Source organism: Macaca mulatta, chromosome 13, assembly GCF_049350105.2.
Source record: "Macaca mulatta isolate MMU2019108-1 chromosome 13, T2T-MMU8v2.0, whole genome shotgun sequence".
In the NCBI taxonomy this organism is placed as follows: Eukaryota; Metazoa; Chordata; class Mammalia; order Primates; family Cercopithecidae; genus Macaca; species Macaca mulatta.
Window position 1 is genome coordinate 38,797,171 of NC_133418.1, and position 22,202 is coordinate 38,819,372.

At 51.7% G+C, this 22,202-nt stretch overlaps 3 protein-coding genes across 6 annotated transcripts; all 3 read right to left on the reverse strand.

Moving 5' to 3' along the window:
- Positions 1 to 266: 266 nt before the first annotated feature.
- Positions 267 to 2,152, reverse strand: RNF181 (ring finger protein 181). 3 transcript variants are annotated; one of them, NM_001265914.1, is given in 5 exon segments: positions 267 to 494; positions 755 to 829; positions 1,002 to 1,111; positions 1,285 to 1,415; positions 2,032 to 2,152. In NM_001265914.1, coding segments are annotated over 5 exon segments (462 nt in total). In that variant the 5' UTR covers positions 2,118 to 2,152; the 3' UTR covers positions 267 to 434.
- A 1,519-nt stretch (positions 2,153 to 3,671) lies between these two features.
- VAMP5 (vesicle associated membrane protein 5) lies at positions 3,672 to 13,040 on the reverse strand. Of its 2 annotated transcripts, none has more exons than XM_077958283.1 (3): positions 12,967 to 13,020; positions 5,233 to 5,456; positions 3,672 to 4,129 (listed from the first exon to the last, which is right to left on the reverse strand). In XM_077958283.1, exons 2-3 carry the CDS (start codon positions 5,314 to 5,316, stop codon positions 3,920 to 3,922), a joined length of 294 nt encoding a protein of 97 aa, XP_077814409.1. In that variant the 5' UTR covers positions 5,317 to 5,456; positions 12,967 to 13,020; the 3' UTR covers positions 3,672 to 3,919.
- Positions 13,041 to 15,443: 2,403 nt separating this feature from the next.
- VAMP8 (vesicle associated membrane protein 8) lies at positions 15,444 to 20,166 on the reverse strand. Its single transcript, NM_001257789.1, is given in 3 exon segments — positions 15,444 to 15,882; positions 18,628 to 18,786; positions 20,148 to 20,166. Coding segments are annotated over 3 exon segments (303 nt in total). The 5' UTR covers positions 20,151 to 20,166; the 3' UTR covers positions 15,444 to 15,741.
- Between the last annotated feature and the right edge of the window lie 2,036 nt (positions 20,167 to 22,202).

Genomic DNA, 22,202 nt, shown 5'->3' on the forward strand with positions numbered 1-22,202 from the left:
ATGTTAGCCAGGATGGTCTTGAACTCCTGACCTCGTGATCCACCTGCCTTGGCCTCCCAAACTGCTGAGATTATATGCGTGAGCCACTGCACCCAGCCTAGTTTATCAGCTTTAAGTAATTAATTGGGTACCAGACCCTGACACATTTTGCCTTCCAACCATGAACACATAGGCCCAAGCCCTGGCTGATGCAGTAATCCAGTTCTTTACCACTGCCATGAGTCCAGATGGGCCAGCAGGGAGGAAAACCACAGCCTGGTGCTTTCTGTGGTTTAGGATCACCTTCCCCAACAGAAGTAGAGACCTGATGGAGGATGCAGAGCCCCTGGCCAGGTCTGTGATCAATACAGCCTCAGGGTGGGTAAAGAAACCTTTAATGAGGATTCAAGGTTAGTAAGGAAGACGCAGAGGGCCAGCACTCAGCCCCAGCCTCCTCACGTGTACATGGCTCCATGGAGGTTCTCCAGTCGGTGTTGCTGCTGCTGTTTTCGAGCCTAAAGGAAAGAAGGCACTCTGGGCAGGGGCCCAAACTGAAGGCCTATGGGTGAGGGGATGGGAAGCTATCATGGGGCTGACTCTCTCTGGCATCTGCACTGCTGAGGCTCTTACCACAAATCAAAGTCACTAACAAGGCAGCCGGAGCCAGGGTTTCTGAGGCCTACCCAGTCCTGCTGAGGTGGGAAGTGATGGCAGCGGGGGGACAGGACTGAGGGGGAGTCCATTACGACCCCTCCACTTAACCATCAGCCCCTACCTTATCTCGTCTGTGCTCCTCATAAGTGTCGTCATCAGTGGGCAGCTCATGGCGGCATAAGGGACAGGAATTTGTCTGAGAAAAGTAGAGCAGTGTTCTAGCCTTGGTCTGATCTTCATAAGCTGATAACCACCCTCCCCTGTTCCCAACTGCCACTCTTCTTCAGTCCCCCAGCAGTCCATGAACAGAAAGCAGCTTGAGTACTGGGCCCAGGGCAGGGTGAGAGCTGGAAGAAGAGAAGCAGTACCTTGCTTAGCCAGGGCAGAATGCAGCTGGAATGGAAAAGGTGATGGCAAGGCATCTCAATGGCAGTCTCCTCCTCTTCAAATTCCAAAAGACACACGGGGCACTTGAGCTCTTTAGGAAGGAGCGCTGGTCAGGAGAGCTGCTACAGGCTGTGCCTCCCAAGCTCCCACTCCTGAAGGATACTTGCCCCCACCTGACCTGGAAAACTGAAGGACCCAGACCACAGTCTGGCTTGGGGAAGGGGTGGGTCTGGCCCAAATAGCAGAAAGAATTAGTGTCCTCACCAGCCTGAGAGCCTCTGATGACTGTCCTGGGGAGGTTCTCAACCACATTCTTGGCAGCTGGTGGAGGCAGGTGGTGGTCCCAATCTACTACCAACCCCAAGTCTTCAAAGTCCATCCTATTGAAAAGTGACCTGGGGAAGTCAGGTACAAATGTAAAGTCAGAACAAAGGAAAACTATGCTTTTTCTTTGACCCCCATAATCCACTGGACATTAATAAACACCCTGCCCAGCTAGTAGGAATAATAGCTACCCTTAGTAGTTAGTAGATGCTCACTAGATAAAAAGCACGATGGGAAAGTTTACAGCTGCTATCAGACCGCTCCAGCACGTAAAGTGTTTATTCCCATTTTACAAATGAGGCAACAGGCTCAGAGAAGTTACTCAGGCCACGCTGAATAACCTGGTAGAGCCAGATTCCAAGTCAGCAGTACCTACTATTCCTGATGAATATACCCACTCACAGCACACGGCCCCAACCCCGCCCCCATGCCTCAACTTCCGCTCCCACGCCCACCACTCTCCAGCTCCAATCTTTCCCGCAATCCCCTTGCCCAGGCCAGCCCAACGGACGGCCCAAATTATCGAGATGCTCATTCCCACACCCCTCAGTCTCGCCGCCCGGACTAACTCCAGATTACTCATCTGTCCTCCCCAGAATCCACTGCCCCTGGTAATCCGTCTTCTCCAGCCAGGCCCAGCCCAGAAACTTGCGGGCTGGACCCCATCCCCAAGCCCCGCGCACTCACCTTGCGAGCTCCAGCAGCATGTTGGTTCGCGTCTCCTGCTCGGGGTCAGACGGCTCGCAGTCGTGTTCATCGAAATAGGACGCCATGGCTGGCCAACCTCCTGACACAACCCTCGCACCCGGCTCGATAGTGGTCTAGCGGCGCTGCCCAATAAACTGAGGAGCTGAGAGAGGCTGGCCAATCAGAGTATCCGAGGGACGGGCATAGTGGCTCGTTAAACCTCACGGAAAGCGGAAGTACTAATTCGGCCCCCTCTCATTGGCTTGAATAAGTCAGGTGACCAGAGACCAACGCCAATGACGGAGATCCGGCTGGTGAGGAAACTTTTGTTTTGGAATCGGAGCCAACACTGAATTCCCTGGAATTTCTGGCGCGGTCGCGTCCAAATGTCTGGTCTGTTAGGGTCCTCAGTCTGCCCTGAGGCTCAGAGGGCTTCGACTGTGCAGATGCTAGAGGCCTCTGCGAGAAAAGGCGGCGCTGGCCCAGGAGTTCAGGTTCCTGCGAGCGTTGGGCCATGGCGCTTCCCGATGCGCTGTCCAGATCCCCGCCGGACACTTCTGCCCCGCGGCGCTCTAGTTGGTTCAAGAGTTTGCGTTTGATTCCTCCCCAACCCCCGAAAAAAAAAATTCCTGCACATTTCTTATGTGTTAGGCATAATAATAAAGGGTGGGGCAAGCCTCCCCAACCGAGAGAGAGAGGTCTCTCTGCCAGAGAACCTGGGGCCTCAACCAGCTCATGGGACTGTTACCTTCAGCCCATTGCTATCCCTAGCTTCTGTAAAACTAGTGGCTTGTACTAAGACCTTTTCATTCCTGGCTACATATGAATTCCCAGAGGAGAGAATGGGCGCGGAGGAGCTTTAGAAACACCCGTGTACGATACCTTCCAAGAATCTGATTTAACTGATCTGTGGTGGGGCCTGGGCAATGGCACTTGTATAAATTCTGCAGGTGAAGCAGGTTTAAGAACCACTGCACTCTTGGCCGGGCTTGGTGGCTCAAGCCTGTAATCCCAGCACTTTGGGAGGCTGAGACGGGCGGATCACGAGGTCAGGAGATCGAGACCATCCTGGCTAACATGGTCAAACCCCGTCTCTACTAAAAATACAAAAATAAAAATAAAAAAATTAGCCGGGCGTGGTGGCGGGCGCCTGTAATCCCAGCTACTTAGGAGGCTGAGGCAGGAGAACCCAGGAGGTAGAGGTTGAACCCAGGAGGTAGAGGTTGCAGTGAGTTGAGATCGTGCCATTGCACTCCAGCCTGGGCAACAGAGCAAAAACTCCATCTCAAAAAAAAAAAAAAAAAAATTGTTGAAGTGCTTTTTTCTTTGTCATCCCATCTACAGTCTCATTGGTCCTCTAAGCATCCCCAAGATGACAGAAAAATAATAGATTAAGATGACAGAAATATAATAGATTTCATTCTCAGAGAAACAGGCTCAGATGGGGAAGACTGGTTCAAGGGTCTGGTTTGGGGGCCATTGTATTCTTGCACCCACACTCCCGGTCTGTGTAGGGTTGGATCAAGTAGGGAAGGGAGAGGAAGGAGCCATCTCCCAGGGGTGGAGTCCTTTGGGTGATGGGCTTTCTAAGGAGCCCAAGGGGTAGAGAGATGAGATTAACCAAACTGGGGACCTTCACACACAGATACCAGCTTTTAATCAAACAGCAGCTTTTACTGAGCTCCAGGTAGGGCTGGCCCAGCATGGCCAGTACAGCAGGCTGCCCTCGAGGCTAGTCTGTGGCATGACAGGAAATGCAGGGGTGCACATGTTGGGGCTGCCCTTTGGCACTCACTGGGGTGGGTCAAGGGAGAGCAAACACCAAGGTCCTCTGGAGACCAGAACTGGCCAGTGCAGCCGTTTGGCTTCTGCTTCAGGACCAGCTGGGTCAGTCCCCAGGCCCTGAGGCAGTGCCTGCATCCTGGGTCCGTGGGGCACTACTGCTGTCACTGCTCTGAGGGAGAAAGACGGCCAGCAGCACAATCAGGATGATGAGCAGGCCACCGACCACCACCAGCCCCAAGCAGACCCGGCTACGGATGTTCTCCCAGCGCTTCTTCTGGGCCAGGGTCTTTGTAGTCTTGCTGAAGGTTGAGCTCTGCGGATACCCCCAGACACAAAGTGAGAGTTAGCTGGCACCCCCTTTGCCTGGGAGCCAGCTCCTCCCAGTCCCATCTCAGTAAGGCTTAGTCTCCTCCTGCATCCTCCCCATCTTGTCTGCTTTCTTTCTTGTTTTTTTTTTCTTTCTTTCTTTCTTTGTTTTTTGTTTTGTTTGAGATGGAGTCTCTCCCTGTCACCCAGGCTGGAGTACAGTGACACAATCTCAGCTCACAGGAGAATTCAAGAAATTCTCCTGTCTCAGCCTCCCTAGTAGCTGGGACTACAGGCACATACCACTGCACCCAGCTAATTTTTGTATTTTTAGTTGAGACAGGGTTTCACCATGTTGGCCAGGCTGGTCTTGAACTCCTGACCTCGTGATCCACCCGCCTCGGCCTCCCAAAGTGCTGGGATTACAGGCATGAGCCACCGTGCCCGGCCTTGTCTGATCTCTTTCTGTACCACCTGCCGTGGAACCCTCCCCACCTGACTCATCTCAAACACCAGTGTGGCCCCTTGACTCTCAGCCCTAGTGTCTCACCCTCTGTTAACAATGCCAGTACTCAGGCTGGACACAGTGGTTCATGCCTGTAATCCCAGCACTTTGGGAAGCCGAGGTGGGAGGATCTCTTGTATCTAGGACTTCAAGACCAGCCTGAGCAACATGGTGAGACCTCATCTCTACAAAAAAATCAAAAATCAGCCAGGCACCGCGGTGCATGCTTATAGTCCTAGCTCCTCAGGAGGCTGAGGCAGGAGGATCGCTTGAGCCTGGGAGGTAAAGGCTGCAGCAGATGTGATTGAGTCACTGTACTAGCCTGGGCAACAGAGTGAGACCCTGTCTCAAAGTAAAAAAGAAACAAAAAACAACGACAGTCTTCTACCTTTAGGAAGGTCCACAGCTTCAAACCAAGGCCGCCTTATTTTGTGGGGTCTATCTGTTGCATGTCTAGGCTATGGGTGCCTGAGGAAACCCAGAGGCCCCACACTGGCCCTGAGTAAGGCCTCAACCCCACCAATGACCTGGAGATCCTGAATACAGCCCGAAAGAGCCTTTCCCAATCCTCTCCCCTCCCCTCCATGCTCCCCCAGGCCTCACACCATATCCAGGAGTTGCTCTGAACGCTGCTCCAGTTCGGCCAGCTTCCCATCACGTTCCAGGACCTTGTCGAAGTTGTTAAGCATAATTTCCGTCACCTCGTTTGCCTGCCGCTGGCACCGCTCCAACTCTTTTCCTGCCTGGGCACCAAGCCCGAGGTCAGGGATGCATGAGGCTCCCACCTGACCCTCATCTGCCCCTGAGATCTAGAAGCCTCCTTCTCCCCCTGTAGGTGGGTACAGCATAAGAGTAACAGCATCCTTCGTGTAAGGGTGTGATGTGTGTGGAGTGAAGGGCTGGCCTTCGGGGTGAGTGCAGCATACCTTAGGTCTCACAGGCTCCTCCCCTTGCACATCAAGGCAGGGTGACCTAGGACCTAGGTCAGCCCTGGCTTCCAGCACCTCAGCTTCCTCTAAGCTGTCCCAAGGTGGGATCTTCCCAGGACCCCACCCTCCCACAAAGCCGATTCTTTTCTCACCTGCTCCAGAATGGCCTCTACCCAATAATGCACAGCTGCCCTAAGGTTTCCCACTGGCCTAAGAAGGCAGCAAAGAATGGGTAACCAAGCTACCTGGCTGGAACACACAGGGAGGAGACCTACCCTACAGGCTAGAAAGGTAATTTTGAAGCAGCACACATCATAGTCTTTGCCTAACCCCTCTCGCCCCAAACTGAGAAGCTCAAATCTCCCTCCTTGGGCCTCTGACTGGTCAGGCCAGTTCTGCCTCCTGGCCTGATCCTGCTCCCTGTATCACTGCCCCAACTTCCCTCTCTGCCTGGGAACGTCAGTGGTACCAGCCCCTGGCCTCCAGCCTTGCAGTCAGCTGGGGTCCTCACTGGGGTCCAACTTACAGAGATGAGACCAACTCTTAGATTTCCCAGCTTGGGCGGCAGCTTTGCCTCCCTTCCCAGCTCATTTCAGAGGACTGGGAAGGGAGGTCTTGGATCCAAGCTGGGGAAGGTTGAAACGACAGGGGAGAGAGAAAATCTGGGTCATGTGCAAGAAAGGCACTGGGCTTTGGGTGCACGTAACAGAGACCCCAAGCAGGAGGCCCTAGTATAAGCCAGAAGCCTAGGAGCAGGGACATTTCAGGGAGATGAATACCAGTGGATTAGCAAACCACAGAAACTCCTTCCTCTTAGCCTAGTTCCCCACAGCCCATCCCTGTTCCCTTCCCCTCCTTACAAGAAGGGCAAGCTTCGTTTTCTGCCAGCCCACGTTACCCATTGTCTACAACAGACATTTTGGCACTTGACTGAATTCCACTTAAAACCAGAAAACTTAAGTGTTAGAAGAGATCTGGTGGTCACAGAGAGCCACCTCCTACTCAGGCAAGAATCCTCCTTTAGGTTCCTTGCAGCTGCTTGGTACACAGCCTCCAAGAATTCCCAGTGTATGAGTCCTATCTCCCCAGCTGGACCACAAACTCCCAGAGGGAGGGCAGGGAGCAGTGCCCTGCCTTTGTCCACCACCATCCCACCAGGAGGCCAGCACAGTGCTGACCATTGCAAGCAAGGACTCAGTGAGTGGGCCAATTACGATACAGCCTAACCAAAAGCAACTCTTATTCTCAAGGGATGTTCTCCCAGCATGTTTTTCTAGCCCTGCATGAGTTTCGAGGGGCAGGCATTTGAAACCCAAATAGGTCAATATTTACCCACGAGCTAGAAAAGCAACCTGCTTCAAGAGAGGTCAGGCAAACCACTGTAGGGGAGGGTGCACTCATAGGCTGGAGGAAGCAGTAAGCAGGAAACACAGAGGAACAACGAAGAGAGCAGGGAAACTGCACTCTCACCTTTTCTTGAGTCAACCATCATCACTATTATTACTACTATAGCATTCAACAAGTCTCTGTCATTCAATCATTTGAACTTCCCCACATTCAAATACTCCAAGGCAGGCTGGGCACGGTGGCTCACGCCTGTAATCCCAGCACTTTAGGAGCCTGAGGCAGGCAGATCACTTGAGGCCAGGAGTTCGAGACCAGCCCAGCCAACATGGTGAAACCCTGTCTCTACTAAAAATACAAAAATTAGCCAGGCATGGTGGTGCGTGCCTGTAATCCCAGCTACTTGGGAGGCTGAGGTGGGAGAATCACTTGAACCTGGGTGGTGGAGGTTGCAGTGAGCCGAGATCACACCACTGCATTCCAGCCTGGGCAACAGAGCAAGACTCCGTCTCAGCAAACAAAACAAAACAAAGCAAAAAATAAAATTAAATAGTCCAAGGCCAGGCGCGGTGGCTCACACCTGTAATCCCAGCACTTTGGGAGGCCGAGGCAGGCAGATCACGAGGTCAGGAGATCGAGACCATCCTGGCTAACATGGTGAAACCCAATCTCTACTAAAAAATACAAAAATTAGCTGGGCGTAGTGGCGGGCGCCTGTAGTCCCAGCTACTCGGGAGGCTGAGGCAGGAGAATGGCGTGAACCCGGGAAGCGGAGCTTGCAGTGAGCTGAGATTGCGCCACTGCACTCTAGCCTGGGCATCAGGGTGAGACTCCATCTCAAAAAATAAAAATAAAAAAATAAAAATAAAGAGTCCAAAGCAAAAACTTGAGAATGGATAAAGACTCGAAAATAAGAGTCACTGGTAGAGACAGGGAAAATACTGGATATTATCTTTTTTTATATATACATATTCTAAATGCTACAGCTGTTGTTACCTTATTCTTCAGCAAGGGGTGATATTGGGGTCACATTCTCCAGAGGGCTGGCTGTGCTTCCAGCTGTAATCTGGACCAGTCTCCCCCAGTGCAAAGCCAGGCCTGCCTGGAGCCAAGATGGACCCAGGCCTAAAAGAACACATTCACTCCAGGGAACACAGAGGCCTTAGACTCAAGTCTCGGGCCCTCTTTGGCCCCCACTCAACCAGAGGAAAAAGGACCCTGCCTATATCCACAGGTCTCTGCTAGCACGGTGAGAAATAAAGCTCCAGGGACCCTGGAAGGAGGTAAGCAAGAGGACAAGGGTCACACTGCCTTATGCCACACGGTAACTCAGCATAATGTCCGCAGACAGCAGATATGTGATAAACAGTTCCTGAATGAATTGTGCCTATATTTTTTTTTTTTTTTGAGACGGAGTCTTGCTCTGTCGCCCAGGCTGGAGTGCAGTGGCCAGATCTCAACTCACTGCAAGCTCCGCCTCCCGGGTTCCCACCATTCTCCTGCCTCAGCCTCCCAAGTAGCTGGGACTACAGGCGCCGCCACCGCGCCCGGCTAATTTTTTGTATTTTTAGTAGAGACGGGGTTTCACGGTGTTAGCCAGGATGGTCTCGATCTCCTGACCTTGTGATCCGCCTGCCTCGGCCTCCCAAAGTGCTGGGATTACAGGCGTGAGCCACCGCGCCCAGCCAATTGTGCCTATATTTTTAAAGATGGGGTCTTCCTATGTTGCCCAGGATGGTCTTGAACTCTTGGGCTCAAGCAGTCCTCCCACCTCAGCCTCCCAAAGTGCTGGGATTACAGGCATGAACCATCATGCCTGGCCTAACTGTGCCTATTCTTAAAGAGACCACTTTGCCCTGGGGAAAATACATATGTAATACAATTAGAGAAGAGGAAAGAGTTACACTGTGTGATACAGATAGTAAGTGTCGGAGCTGCCACAGAGAGGGTGCCATTGCGGGGGTTGACCCCTTGAAGGATGGCATGGAGCTGGGACATTCTGGCACTGAGAGAGAGGGATACACTCTGACAGTGAGGACCAGGCAGAGGATGGGCGGGACAGGGTGGGGCTACAGAAGGCAGAAAAGGTCAGGTAGAGAAGACCGGCTCCAAGTGAGTGATAAAACTTAAGAGCTAGTGTGGGTTTTTGAGTCAAGGGTGACAGTCAAGAAGTGCTTCAGGATAATTTCTCTATTGGTGGTAGACAGGCATGGATAGAAGTAAGAAACCGGCAGAGAGGCCAGCCAGAGGGGTGGAGAAGTACCATCAGCAAGGCTGTGAGGAGATGCCCACCAGGACAGAGAGAGGTGACGAGCAGAGCGTGGAGAAAGGAAGAAGGGTGATAGAGGCATTTCTGAGACCTGAGGCCAGAAGCCTGCAGGGCTTGGAATTTTGAGCCAGAGCAAGCGGGGAGCAGTTGTGTCATTGCCAGAGAGTGGCAGTTACACAGGAAATGTTCTTGACAGACTGTTGCCCCCTGTACAGAATAACCCCTCTATGACACTCAAACCTTTCAGGTTTTTCTGGGCTCAATCTCTTTGATTCCTGCTTTGAAAATGTAGTTCTCAAAACCACACCATCTGGGCCAGGCACGGTGGCTCATGCCTGTAATCCCTGGACTTTGGGAAGCCAAGGTGGGCGGATCACGCCTCTACCAAAAAATACAAAAAATAGCCGGGCAAAGTGGTGCCTGCCCGTAGTCCCAGCTACTCGGGAGGCTGAGGCAGGAGAATTGCTTGAACCTGGGAGGCAGAGGCTGCAGTGAGCCAAGATTGCACCACTGCACTCCAGCCTGGGCGAAGGAGTGAGACCCTGTCTCAAAAAAAACAAAGAAACAAAAACAAAAAACACCTCCCTATCCTAACTCTCCTTGTCTCCCTGTCTCCTGTCTAGTATCCAAGAAACTCTGTTCTAACTGTCGTCAGATAAATGGGCGCAAGTACTGGTATAACATCGCCTCCCTAAGTCAGCACTCAGCTCAGAGACTAGGAGTAGAGCTCTGCTTTGCACCCCTCTGTTGAAATCCTGCTTCTGCCACTCACTAGCTGAGTGACTGAGACTGAGGATATGACCTTTCTGACCTCCATTTCCTCTCCTGTAAAGTGCTGATAATAATGACTTCTCTTACAATGTTAGCTAAGGATTATGTGACATATTCATTTGTGATGTAAATCAAAAGCTTAGCACAACGCCTGGCACATACTAAATGCTCAATAAATAAGGGCTATTATTATTGATGTGGCCCACATTTCCCTAGCTCCGGTTTGTGTTTTTTTTTTTTTTTTTTTTAGCAGTCAGATCTCAAGAATTGTACAATATGGCCAGGCGTGGTGGCTCACGCCTGAAATCCCAGCACTTTGGGAGGCCGAGGCGGGCAGATCACAAGGTCAGGAGTCCGAGACCAGTCTGGCCAATATGGTGAAACCCCGTCTCTACTAAAAATACAAAAATTAGCCAGGCGTGGTGGCAGGCACCCGTAATCCCAGCTACTTGGGAGGCTGAGGCAGGAGAATCACTTGAACTTGGGAGGCAGAGGTTGCAGTGAGCTAGATTGTGCCGCTGCACTCCAGCCTGGATGCAGAGCGAGGCTCTATCTCAAAAAAAAAAAAAAAAAATTGTGTAATACATGTGGTCAATAAAACCTCTTCGTTTTACAAAATGCACAGCCAAGCAAGCTCTTCCCTGTGGCAAACTTGTACACATAGTACACATAATTGTTTCTAACCCGTAGCTCAGAACTTTACATGGGCCTTTGGTAACCAGCATCTAGTTTATTTTCATCTGGCACTGCAGGCTGTTGAGGTTTTACATCTTGAGCAAGAATAACAGCCACCATTCAATGGGCACATACTCTGAGCTAAGCACTATGCTGCTTGCTGTTCATTTGCTCTGCCTCATTTAATCTTCACCCAACAACCCATTGAAGACCATATTATTAACCCAGTTATTTTGTTTGCTTGTTTGTTTTTGTTTTGAGACACAGTCTTAATTCTGTCACCCAGGCTGGAGTGCAATGGCATAATCTCAGCTCACTGCAACCTCCACCTCCCGGGTTCAAGTGAGTCTCCTGTCTCAGCCTCCCGAGTAGTTGGGACTACAGGCACGTGCCACCACACCCGGCTATTTTTTTATATTTTTAGTAGAGACAGGGTTTCACCATCCTTGCCAGGCTGGTCTTGAACTCTCGACCTTGTGATCTGCCCGCCTTGGCCTCCCAAAGTGCTGGGATTACAGGTGTGAGCCACTGCGCCTGGCCTTTTCCCAGTTTTATAGGAAACTTTGGCTCAGAGGTGTTAAATCACCTGTATAAGATCACAGAGCCAGTAAGTAGATCTGGGAGTTGAACCAACACAGACTCCAGGCATCACATTCATAACCGGTGTGCTAAATTAGATACAGGTACAAGGAGGTCAAACACTTTAGCTGACTGGCTAAAGAACCACCAAACCTTTTGATGCTACCAACTTAATTTGTGTGCATATGAGGGAGGCCCGTGGCTCAACACACACATTCTTTGGAGAGAGGATCATCTACAAGATTAATGAATTCAGGTAATTACTCATTCTATTTCCATCTTTCCTATCCTACTTTGTTCCTGCTCTGTCCCCTATACTTGTCACCATGCTGGCATGAAGGACATGCCCAAGAAATCCTTGTTGGTTGAATGAGTCATAGAGAATAAAAGAAAAGTAAAAGGAAGAAGGACCAGGGAGGGAAAGGGGATGGGTGGAAGGAAGGGAAAGAGCTAGGGTGAGAAAGGGGCAATAGTGAAAGAAGAAACAGGAAGAGGCTAGGAGATGGATGGGTATAGGAGCGACCTCCCCAGGCTCTCCTCCACAGACTGCCTCAAATGTACCCGTGAGAATCCCCAGGTTTCCCAGTACCCTTGTCCCCCAATAAATTATCCTGCCTTCACCTTTCACTTCAGGAGCTTCTCCCCAAGAGCTAAGGGCCGACTGAAGCCCACCCCTACCCCTGCCTGACCCCTTGCCCTGCACACCCTGAAGTGGGCTCTGGGCTCTGCCCTATTCTCAGAGCCTTCCCCAGCTTCCCGGCATGGCCTCAGAGCTCAGTGCTACCTTCCTGCCCCACTTCCTCTTCCTGCCTCCAAATTCCCTGGAGATGAAGCCATCCAGGCATTGACCCCTAGCCAGGCCACATCCATCACACCTCTGTCAGTTTCTCCAAGGCAAAATCTTAAAGCACCAAGCCTACTTCCTGCCCAGTCCATCTTCCCAGGAGCCCTAGGGAAAGGGGGAAACTGGCACCAGCTGTTCCTGACATCTTCGCCTTGGAGATGGCAAGTGAGGACAGAGGCCAGGATATGCAGCAGGAGTGGGGGGTGACTCAACTCAGGAATGTGTCACTAGGTAGAGGTTAGCAGGGAGTCAGGCCTGTGCCACACTCTGATAACTTCAGTGGAACTTTCAGAGTAAACATCTCCCTTTCTCTTTCTCTAGGGGAGGAGTTAGGCCTCCAACACCCTGCCATGGGGCTGGAATGGCCTCTGCCACCCCATCTGCTCAAGTTTCCAACTCCTGAGCCAGGCTTGGCTCCTCACAGCTGCGGAAAGGGCTGACGAGGTCATTACATTTCCTACCACTTCTTAGCAGTGGGTTCTGAGTGCCAGGCGGGTCTCTGCCATTGTGTCTCCTTTAACCTCGCAAGGACCCAACAAGGCAGGTATTACTGACCCCACTTCACAGATACGGAAAAGGAGGCTCAGGGAGGTTAAGTGACTCGCCCCGGGTCACAGAGCTGGGATCCCAGCCCGGAGTCCTCCAAAGTCGGTGCTCCTAACCGCTTCGCTTCAGGAGAATGGGGAGCCCGGGCCCCGCTCGCTCTGCGCGGTGCAGCCAGGACGGGGCTCAAGCATTTCCCTCCCAGGCAGCCCGCGGGGAGTGGAGGGTCCGCCCCATCCTGCTCCGGCCGTGGTCACCGCCTCGGGTCTGACCCGCATGGGCCCTAGGTTACGCCCCGGCCCGTGGACTTCGGACTCCTTTCTCCCACCCTCGCCACTCGCCCTCTGCCCGTCGCAGGGCTGGCCGGCCCCGCCCGGGCCCTCACCATCGCCGCTGCCGCCGACGCCTCGCCCGCTCCCGGCTTCTCTGCCGGCTGAGTGGCCGCAGTGCCAGCGGTCCCGGAGGAAGCGCAGGGGCGGGGCAGGGCGGGCCGCCGAGAGAGGGCGGGGGGCGCGCCTTCCGCGAGTGGCGACCGAAACTGAGTCAAATCGAAAGCGATGGGCCACAGCGACCCGGGTCCGTAGAGTCGCCTCCTCCCGGGCCCCAGGAGCCTGAATTCGGGTGACACCTCAGCTGGGTGAACGGGCACACCTCGGGGCCGGATCTGTGGAATGGGCACAGTGGAGTGAGCCCTGGAGTCTCCTAGGTCGGGTTTAGCTGAAGAGGCATCATTCATTCACTCAACAAACACCCTATGAGTGTCACGGTCAGGCACCACGCTAGGTCCTGGAGACACCATGAACAAGCCAGGTAGGGTCTTTGTCACCTTGGTGAGTGCATCTCACCCAGAATCAAAAACAGGCCCCCCCAAAGTTTTGAAACTAAAGACAAGTGGTGGTTACACAACATTCTGAATACATGTTTCTGATTTGTACACTTTAAAATAATAAACTGTATGTTATGTGACTTTCGCCTCTATTCAAAAAGAAAGCAGCCCCACATGGGCAAAGTACTAGCTCTAGCCTTTCTGTATGTCTCTCCTCACCATGAGGGCAAGTGCAGCTCTGTGCTGGCATGCACCTGCCATGCACCTGCTCCTCAGTCAGAAGATGGGGGAGGGTGGTGTGTCTGCTACCACTTCAGAGCCTTCCTGAGCCGAATCTACCCATCCTCTCCTCTCACTGCTGCAGAGAAACCACCAGCTACCTGTTCTCCACTACTCCAAGCTGCCTCAGACATCTTAAAATAAGGTCCCTCTTTTTTTTTTTTTTTAAGAGAGAGAGAGAGACAGGGTCTCACTATGTTGACCAGGCTGGTCTCGAACTCCTGGCCTCAAGCAGTTCTTCTGCCTCAGGCTTCCAAAGTGTTGGGATTACAAGTGTGAGCCACTGGGCCTAGTCCCTCAAATAAGGTATCTCTTGACCAACAGAGTTGAAAGTTTCCCTCTCTGGGGCTAAGCCTCTGTGAATACAGAAGTCCCAGACCAAGAGGGTTTCACAGACCCTCACCCCCCACCTTGGACAGCCTGGGTCCCAAGGCAGAAGCTTCACTTCAGTTCCTTACACCTTGAATCCAGGAGAGAAAGGATTAATATATGTAGCAAAGACTACCCCAAGGCCGGGCACGGTGGCTCCCACTTGTAATTCCAGCACTTTGGGAGGCCAAGGCAGTAGGATTGCTTGAACCCAGGAGTTTGAGACCAGCCTGGGCAACATAGTGAGACCATGTCTCTACTAAAAATACAAAAATTAGCCAGGTGTGGTAGCACACACCTGTGGTCCCAGCTACAAGGGAGGCTGAAGCAGGAAGATCTCTAAAGCCCAGGAGGTGGAGGTTACAGTAAGCCATGATCACACCACTGCACTCCAACCTGGGCAACAGAGTAAGATCCTATCCCTGAAAAAATAAAAATAAAAATCTCATAAGGGTCTTTTCTGACCTTTCCTCCTCCCTGCTTCAGAGCCTGATTCTTCCAGAGCCTGACTTGCCAATCTAGTCCCAAATCCTGACTCTCAACCCTTCCCCTTCCTCCTGACAACAGGTTGTTTCCAATGCTGGAAAACCTGTAGAGGAAACAGGAACAGAGATAGCAAGAACCCTCCCTGCAAACCAAGGCAGACTGGGCACTGGAAAAAGTAACAGTGATAGTGGAACCTGGTAGGGAGGAGGGGGGCCTGAAGACAGAAAGGCTCATTGTGCACGGAGGGGAAGGAGGGCCATTGGCCCTGTCCTGTGACACTGACTGACTATGCCCAGCCATGGGATGCGGAGGAGAGATGCTTGCCCCCTTGGGATAACTAAGACCCAGAGGCCTTGCTAAGTCCCAGAAGACAAGGACAGAGAAAAGACAAATAGAACATGAACATACAAAGCACAAGGAAAGGAACAGCAGTCCATTTCCTCCACCCCTCGGCTCTAGACTACACGGTCGTTGAAGAGAGATGGCTCTGGTGGAAGAGGCAGGAGGCCTTCAAGCAGCTCTTAAACACCCTGTCCGGGTAGGCTTCATGCCTCAGCTAACAATTCCAGAAGAACAGTACTACAGGGCCATGGCAGGACCCAATGGGAACACTTAAAAATCTTGCGTACCACCCCAAAATGCTATGAAGGTTTTGAATTTTCCATATGCCAAGACTCCCAGAAAATTCTTGTTCTTGAGACCTGTGACAATGAATGGAACCGGGAGGAATAAAGAAAGACATCTTTCTTCTCCAAACATACACTCTTTGCCCTTCAAACCACTTGGACCTCAAACGAGAGAATTTCAGCCAGAAGGTATCCTTGGGAAGAAAAGAAATAGAAAAGCCAAAGGCAAAATGGGAAGAGAGAAAGTGACTCACACATATAGGGATACTGAAAGGTCTTTATTGCCCACTGGCCACCAGCAGTTTCCCAGCCACATGCTGGGCCCTCTAGGTCTCTCCAGCCCACTCTAAGGACCCATGAAATGCATCCGCAGTCCAGCTCTCTTTTTTCTCTCCTTCTGGGGGACCAAGTTACCCTCTGGGGCATACAACACGGCAGGAGGGCCTCGGGAAGAGGGGTAGGAGGACCGAGCAGCATTCTCTGTAGAGGAGGACAGGAAAGGAGACCCTCTTGGCACCCATTTACAGAGGGTTGTCCCTGAAGAGAAGGGCAGGTGGGAGAGGTTCCCTATTACTTAAGAGAAGGCACCAGTGGCAAAGAGCACAATGAAGAGAATGATGATAAAAACAATCACGCAGATAAGGACAATCATCTTCACATTCTTCCACCAGAATTTCCGAGCCACCTTCTGCGATGTCGTCTTGAAGTGCTCAGACTGTTGAGGAAAAGGCAGAGTGAGTGACCCAGTGGCTCCTCCCACTGGAACAAGAGTATAAGTACAAGTACAACCCACAGGCCAAACTTTCTTGTTTTTGTTTTTTTGAGATGGAGTCTTGCTCTGTTGCCCAGGCAGTGGTTCGATCTTGGCTCAGTGCAGCCTCCACCTCCTGGGTTCAAGTGATTCTCCTGCCTCAGCCTCCTGACTAGCTGGGATTACAGGTGCCCACCACCACACCCAGCTAACTTTTGTATTTTTAGTAGAGATGAGATTTCACATGTTGGCCAGGCTGGTCTTGAACTCCTGACCTCAAGTAATCCGCCCTCCTGGGGTGGGATTACAGGTGTGAGCCACTGTGCCCGGCCTACAAGCCAGACATCTGTTTGTTTGTTTGTTTGTTTTCTTGAGACAGAGTTTCACTCTGCTGCCCAGGCTGGAATGCAGTGGCGCAATCTCAGTTCACTGCAACCTCCACCTTCCGGGTTCAAGCGATTCTCCTGCCTCAGCCTCCTGAGTAGCTGGGATTACAGGCGTGCACCACCATGTCCAGCTAATTTTTGTATCTTTAGTAGAGATGGGGTTTCACCATGTTGGCCAGGCTGATCTTGAACTCTTGACCTCAGGTGATCCACCTGCTTTGGCCTCCCAAAGTGCTGGGATTACAGGCATGAGCCACGGCGCCTGGCCTTGTTTGTTGGTTTTTTGAGACAGGGTCTCGCTCTGTCACCCAGTGCAGGCTGGAGTGCAGTGGCACAATCTTGGCTTACTGTAGCCTCCATCTCCAGGGCTCAAGCAATCCTCCCACTTCAGCCTCCCTAGTGCTGGGACTATAGGCACATGCCACCATGCCCAGCTCAAGCCATACATCTTAATAGTGACACTGTAAGCTGAGGTAGCAAACTGCTAAATAAAATATGCTTTGGCCAGGCACAGTGGCTCACACCTATAATCCCAGCACTTTGGGAGGCTGAGGCAGATGGATCTCCTGAGGTCAGGAGTTCATGACCAGCCTGGCCAACATTGTGAAACCCCCTCTCTACTAAAAATACAAAAAAATTAGCCAGGCATAGTGGTGGGCGCTTGTAATCCCAGCTACTTGGGAGGCTGAAGCAGGAGGATCACTTGAACCTGGGAGGTGGAGGTTGCAGTGAGCCAAGATCACACCAATGCACTCCAGCCTGGGCAACAGAGTGAGACTCCATCTCAAAAAAAAAAAAAAAAAAAAATTGCTCTATCTTGCCTACCTTGACAAATGTACCTTCCTAAAAATCTGGAAGGCCAGGTTGAAATTTAGAATTCTCAGGATCCTAGGAGGTCTCCACCTAGATATGACTAGGGGTCCCCTTTCTCTTCTTACCCCTGCACTGTCATGCACACTGAGGGGTCCTTGACACCTGCTTACACCCAGGGGTACAACACTGGCAGCACAATCTGCCCTCCCAATCTGCCCTTGGGAGGGCAGATCCTGGGACTGAGGGATGCAGGCTCCAGGTGGGCACATCTCCCAGCTACAGGACTCCTTGCCCCATCGGGACTGCTGAGGCTGGAGGAGGGACCAGGACAGTACAGAGGGTTGGAAGTAAGGGAACTCCTCCTCCTCCATGCACTCTTCCCCATGCCCAGCAATTCGAGTTATAGACACTAAATTTCCTAGTGCTTGTCCAGGCATGGTGACTCAAGTCTGTAATCCCAGCACTTTGAGAGGCCAAGGTGGGTGGATCACCTGAGGTCAGGAGTTCGAGACCAGCCTGGCCAACATGGCAAAACTTCGTCTCTACTGAAAATACAAAAATTAGCCAGGTGTGGTGGTGCACACTGTAATCCCAGCTACTCAGGAGGCTGAGGCAAGAGAATCATTTGAACCCAGGAGGCGAAGGTTGAAGTGAGCCGAGATTGCACCACTCTAGCCTGGGCAACAGAGTGAGGCTCTATTAAAAAAAAAAAAAAAATTCCCGGGGCCATGCTCCCCAAATTAAGCTACAATTAAGCTACAGAAACAGGCAATGAGCCCCAGGGAGACAAGGGAGCAATACCCAAGAGCCAAGAGTTCACACAGGACTAAGAAAGCCAGAGCCAGCTTCCCAGCTGGACACAAAACCTGAGGCTCCAGACTTTGCTCAACTTTGGAGTTACTTCCTCCCTGAAACAGCTGGCCGCAGCCCCTGGCTGGAGAGAGAGAAGAATGAAGTCTAGCAAGATGTGTGGGAGATATTATTTTAGCCTTCATCTAGCAGGGGACCCTGGGATCAAAGCATTTCTCTGCTCTTTCCTCCTTCTTTTTAAAGCCAACTCAGCAAGATGCCAGCAATTTCCCACCCCTTGTCTAATAGCTCCTAGAGAAGGCTAGAGGCCACGGTGGGGGGGTTTCCTCAAAGCCAATACTTCTGCCCTGGGAAGGTCAGATCCAAATGATTGTCATGGGCAGGCTTCAAAGGGAAAACAAGTTTCCCGGGAGAGAAGCCTGAGAATGCATGGGCTGACTGAGCTATCAGTCTCAGAATATGCCTCTATGGGTGAGCTGCCACCTCAAGCCCCAGTCATGGGATCCATTCCCTGGGATCCATAACAATCTGTGGAGCAGAGCAGATTCAGAAGTGGAGACTCAGCTCACATCAGCTCCCAAACCAGGTGAAAGGCAACAGAAATGTTACACTTCTGACCCTCCTGTTCATTTTGCCCCACCAAAAAGAAATTCCCTCCCTTCCTCTTTTCCTCCAGCCTCCAGTGGGCTCCCTGTCTCACTGTGGCTTCCAGATCCTCTGTCTTGTTGCGGAGATGTTCCAAGTTTTCCCCTCGGGCCAGGATCCGCTCCACATTCTGGGTCATAATATTCTTAACTCCCTCCACCTCACTCTGCAGGTTCCGCACGCGATCATTTCCTCCACCTTCACTGGCTTCCTCCTGCACAGCAACACGGGGTTAATTAGACCAAGTGGTGGGGGAACTGGAGACTTGGCCTCAGAGGCCTGGGGAGGGTAAGGCCTCAGGCAGACTTCAGCTTTTTGTAAAATGCTTGAAATGTTTACAAAGAGAATGTTTTCATGTATTACTTGTGTAATCAAAAATAAATGCATTTGTAAGCCTCAGAAGGTAAGACGTGATGCTAAAGAGACTAGATCAAACTTCTTTCGGGATTGTTAGGACCCCTGACAAGGAAAAGCAGCGCATCACTAAATCCCTCCCCGCTGCTTCCTTGCTCCCTAGAGAAGGCCGTAGAATACAGCAGAGCCAGCATCTCACAATGTTCCCTTTCCAGGGCAGAGCCCACCACTATTTACAATTCCCGGAGCCACCCCCCTTTCCTGATTTCTCGGGATCCTCATTGAAAGTGTCTGTGCTGGCCAGCAAAACACCCTCACCCAGCCTCACCCATCTGCCCCTCTAAATACCTGCTGGAGCATGGCCCTGGCCGCAATGCCATTGCTGCTGTGACCCAGAACAACAGGCAACCAAGTACCCCAGAAGGCGCCCACAGCCGTTGAGCCACACACTTCTGCTTTCCCTACCACTGGGCACCACGCGCAGGCACCAAGCAACCACCTGCTTATGCAGACATTAAATAAAAATACCCGCCTGGGTGTTGGGGGAAATGGAGGACTAGTCCTCCCTGGCTGATGTCTCATCTCAGAGGCTTCATGACAAGGTTTTTGAACAAGGAGAGAAAAATATTATTAAGCTCCTCCCTCCTTGACCTCCAAAAACAGGCCAGTGGCATGGGTCAGAACTAGCTTATCACAGAGAACCAACTTCTGGTTATCTTATAAACCCTTAGTTCTCTTCTTCATGTTAATGGAGAAAGGACACCCAAAGGACTCAGTGGACACACAAATCCTTTGTGTTTCTGTGTAGGGATAAAGTGAAAGGCCAGAGAGGAGAGCTCCTGCCGCTGGGCTGGAATCTGAACTGGAAACTGCCCAGGCACTGCCTGGTGGTGTCACAACACCCGCCTCGGGCTCCCTGGAGGAGGAAGGCACAACAACACTTTGCCTGGAATTCGGAGCCCCCATTGGCACTGGCACGGAAGCCCAGCTCCCCACCAGCACAGAGGTCAGGGGAGGGAGGAAGAAGGAATAGAAACACCTGCTAGGACGGTTCAGAGCTATTTGCAGCCAAGTTGTCAAAGAGGAGAGGCCACAGGCAGCACTGGCCCAGCCCTCTAACTTTGCCGCCAACTCTCCTCCCCCCACACAGCCAACCCCCAGTCCCGAGCCCCTTCTGGCTCCTCTTTAAATCAGCCCTTTCCTAGTTTCCAGTTCGCTCACCATGTCTCAGAGCAGCCCAGGCCGATCAGCAGGTGAATTCGCCTAGTCGGCTTCCTCCCAGGGTGGCCGTCAGCTCACTTCCTGCTTGCTCCAGCTTTCAGCCTGCCCCCGCCCACCTCGCATCTCGAGTCGCTCCAGCCACACCTAACTCAGGTTTCCCCAGGTAGGCGGGCACTCTTCACTGTCCACCCAGTGGCTTCCCAAACAAGAGCTTAAGCTTAGAGTAATAGGGCTCTCAGATGTTAAAGGTCTTCTAACTTTTCAGGAATTAGAAAAGAAAGATCAAGCAGCCCTCCAAGGTTTCCTGAGGCTGGACCTCCTGATCTAAAAAGGGCAGCCATCTCTCTCTCTCTCTTTTTTTTTTTTTTTTAAATAGAGATGAGGTCTCACCATGTTGCCCAGGCTGGTCTCAAACTCCTGGGCTCAGACAATCCTTCCACCTCAACCTCCCAAAGTCCTAGGAGCCATGACGCCCCACCAGCCATCTCCTTTTAATGTCTTGAATATCTGACTCCAGTTTCTAGAGACAGAGATCAACCATGCCAGGCCTGGCTCACAGGGAAACAAAATGCAGTTATGAAAATTTCTTGCTGGATAACACTTGTTCTCAGGTCCCTCAGTGACAGAAAGCACTAAAACCCCTGAAGTCTGGAATACTGTGATCCTGGGCTCTGATTCAGAAAGCTCTGGGTTACTAGTTACAGGCCCCTGAGTGAACCTTTTCACCTCTGTGGAGTTTGCAGGTGCTGATGCTTAGCTCAGACAGTGCTGGTAAGAAGCAAAAAGAGGCTGGGCATGGTAGCTCACGCCTGTAATCCCAGTACTTTGGGAGGCCAAGGCAGGCAGATCACTTGAGGTCAGGAGTTCGAGACCAGCCTGGCCAACATGGCAAAACCCCGTCTCTACTAAAAATACAAAATAATTAGCCAGGCATGGTGGCAGGTGCCTGTAATCCCAGCTACTCAGGAGGCTGAGGCGGGAGAATCGCTTGAACCTGGGAGACAGAGATTGCAGTGAGCTAAGACTATGCCATTGCACTCCAGCCTGGGCAACAAGAGCAAGACTCTGTCTCAAAAAAAAAAAAAAAGATAGCGTGTGCAGTGCACTGCCACTAGCACAGTGTCTGTAATGAGGGCTCACCAAACCCCTCCTTCCCTTCCAGAGTTCAGCAATTCTGCATTTCCCTTCAGGGACCACCACAGAGGTAATTGATCCCAGTCAGTGATCAGTGATCAGAAGACTGCCCTGGTATACCAGAGCAGGGGCCCAAGGCAAAGGACTTTTCCACTAACCTGGCTCCAGGCCGGAGCAAATCTGTTCTTCCTTGACAGTGTTTATCAAGACAGAAGAACAATAACAGGGACATTCAGAAGGGAACGAACATTCTTGACCCATTCCAGAAGATATCAGTTCCAAGGAGGAAATGTCAACTTTTCCAACAAATACTTTTTTTGTTTGTTTATTTTGTTTTGTTTTCTTGAGATGGTCTCCTGTCACCCAGGCTAGAGTCCAGTGGCATGATCGTAGCACACTGCAGCCTTGAACTCTGGGGCTACAGCGATCATCCTGCCTCAGCCTCCCCAGTAACTGAAACTACAGGTGCAAACCACCATGTCTGGCTAATTTATTTTAAAACTTTTCGTAGACATGGGGGTCTTACCATGTTGCCCAGGCTGGTCTCAAACTCCTGTTCTCAAGTAATCCTCCCTCCTCGGCTTCCCAAAGTGATGGGATCATAGGTGTGAGCCACCACATCCAGACACAAAACTTTTTTTTTTTTTTTTTTGAGACGCTTCTCTCTTGTCACCCAGGCTGGAGTGCAATGGCGCTATCTCGGCTCACTGCAGCCTCTGCCTCCCAGGTTCAAGTGATTCTCCTGCTTCAGCCTCCCTAGTAGCTGGGACCACAGGTGCATGCCACCAGGCATGGCTAATTTTTTTTTGTATTTTTAGTAGAGACAGGGTCTTACCATGTTAGCCAGGGTGGTCTCGAACACCTGACCTCGGGTGATCTACCTGCCTCGGCCTCCCAAAGTGCTGGGATTACAGGCGTGAG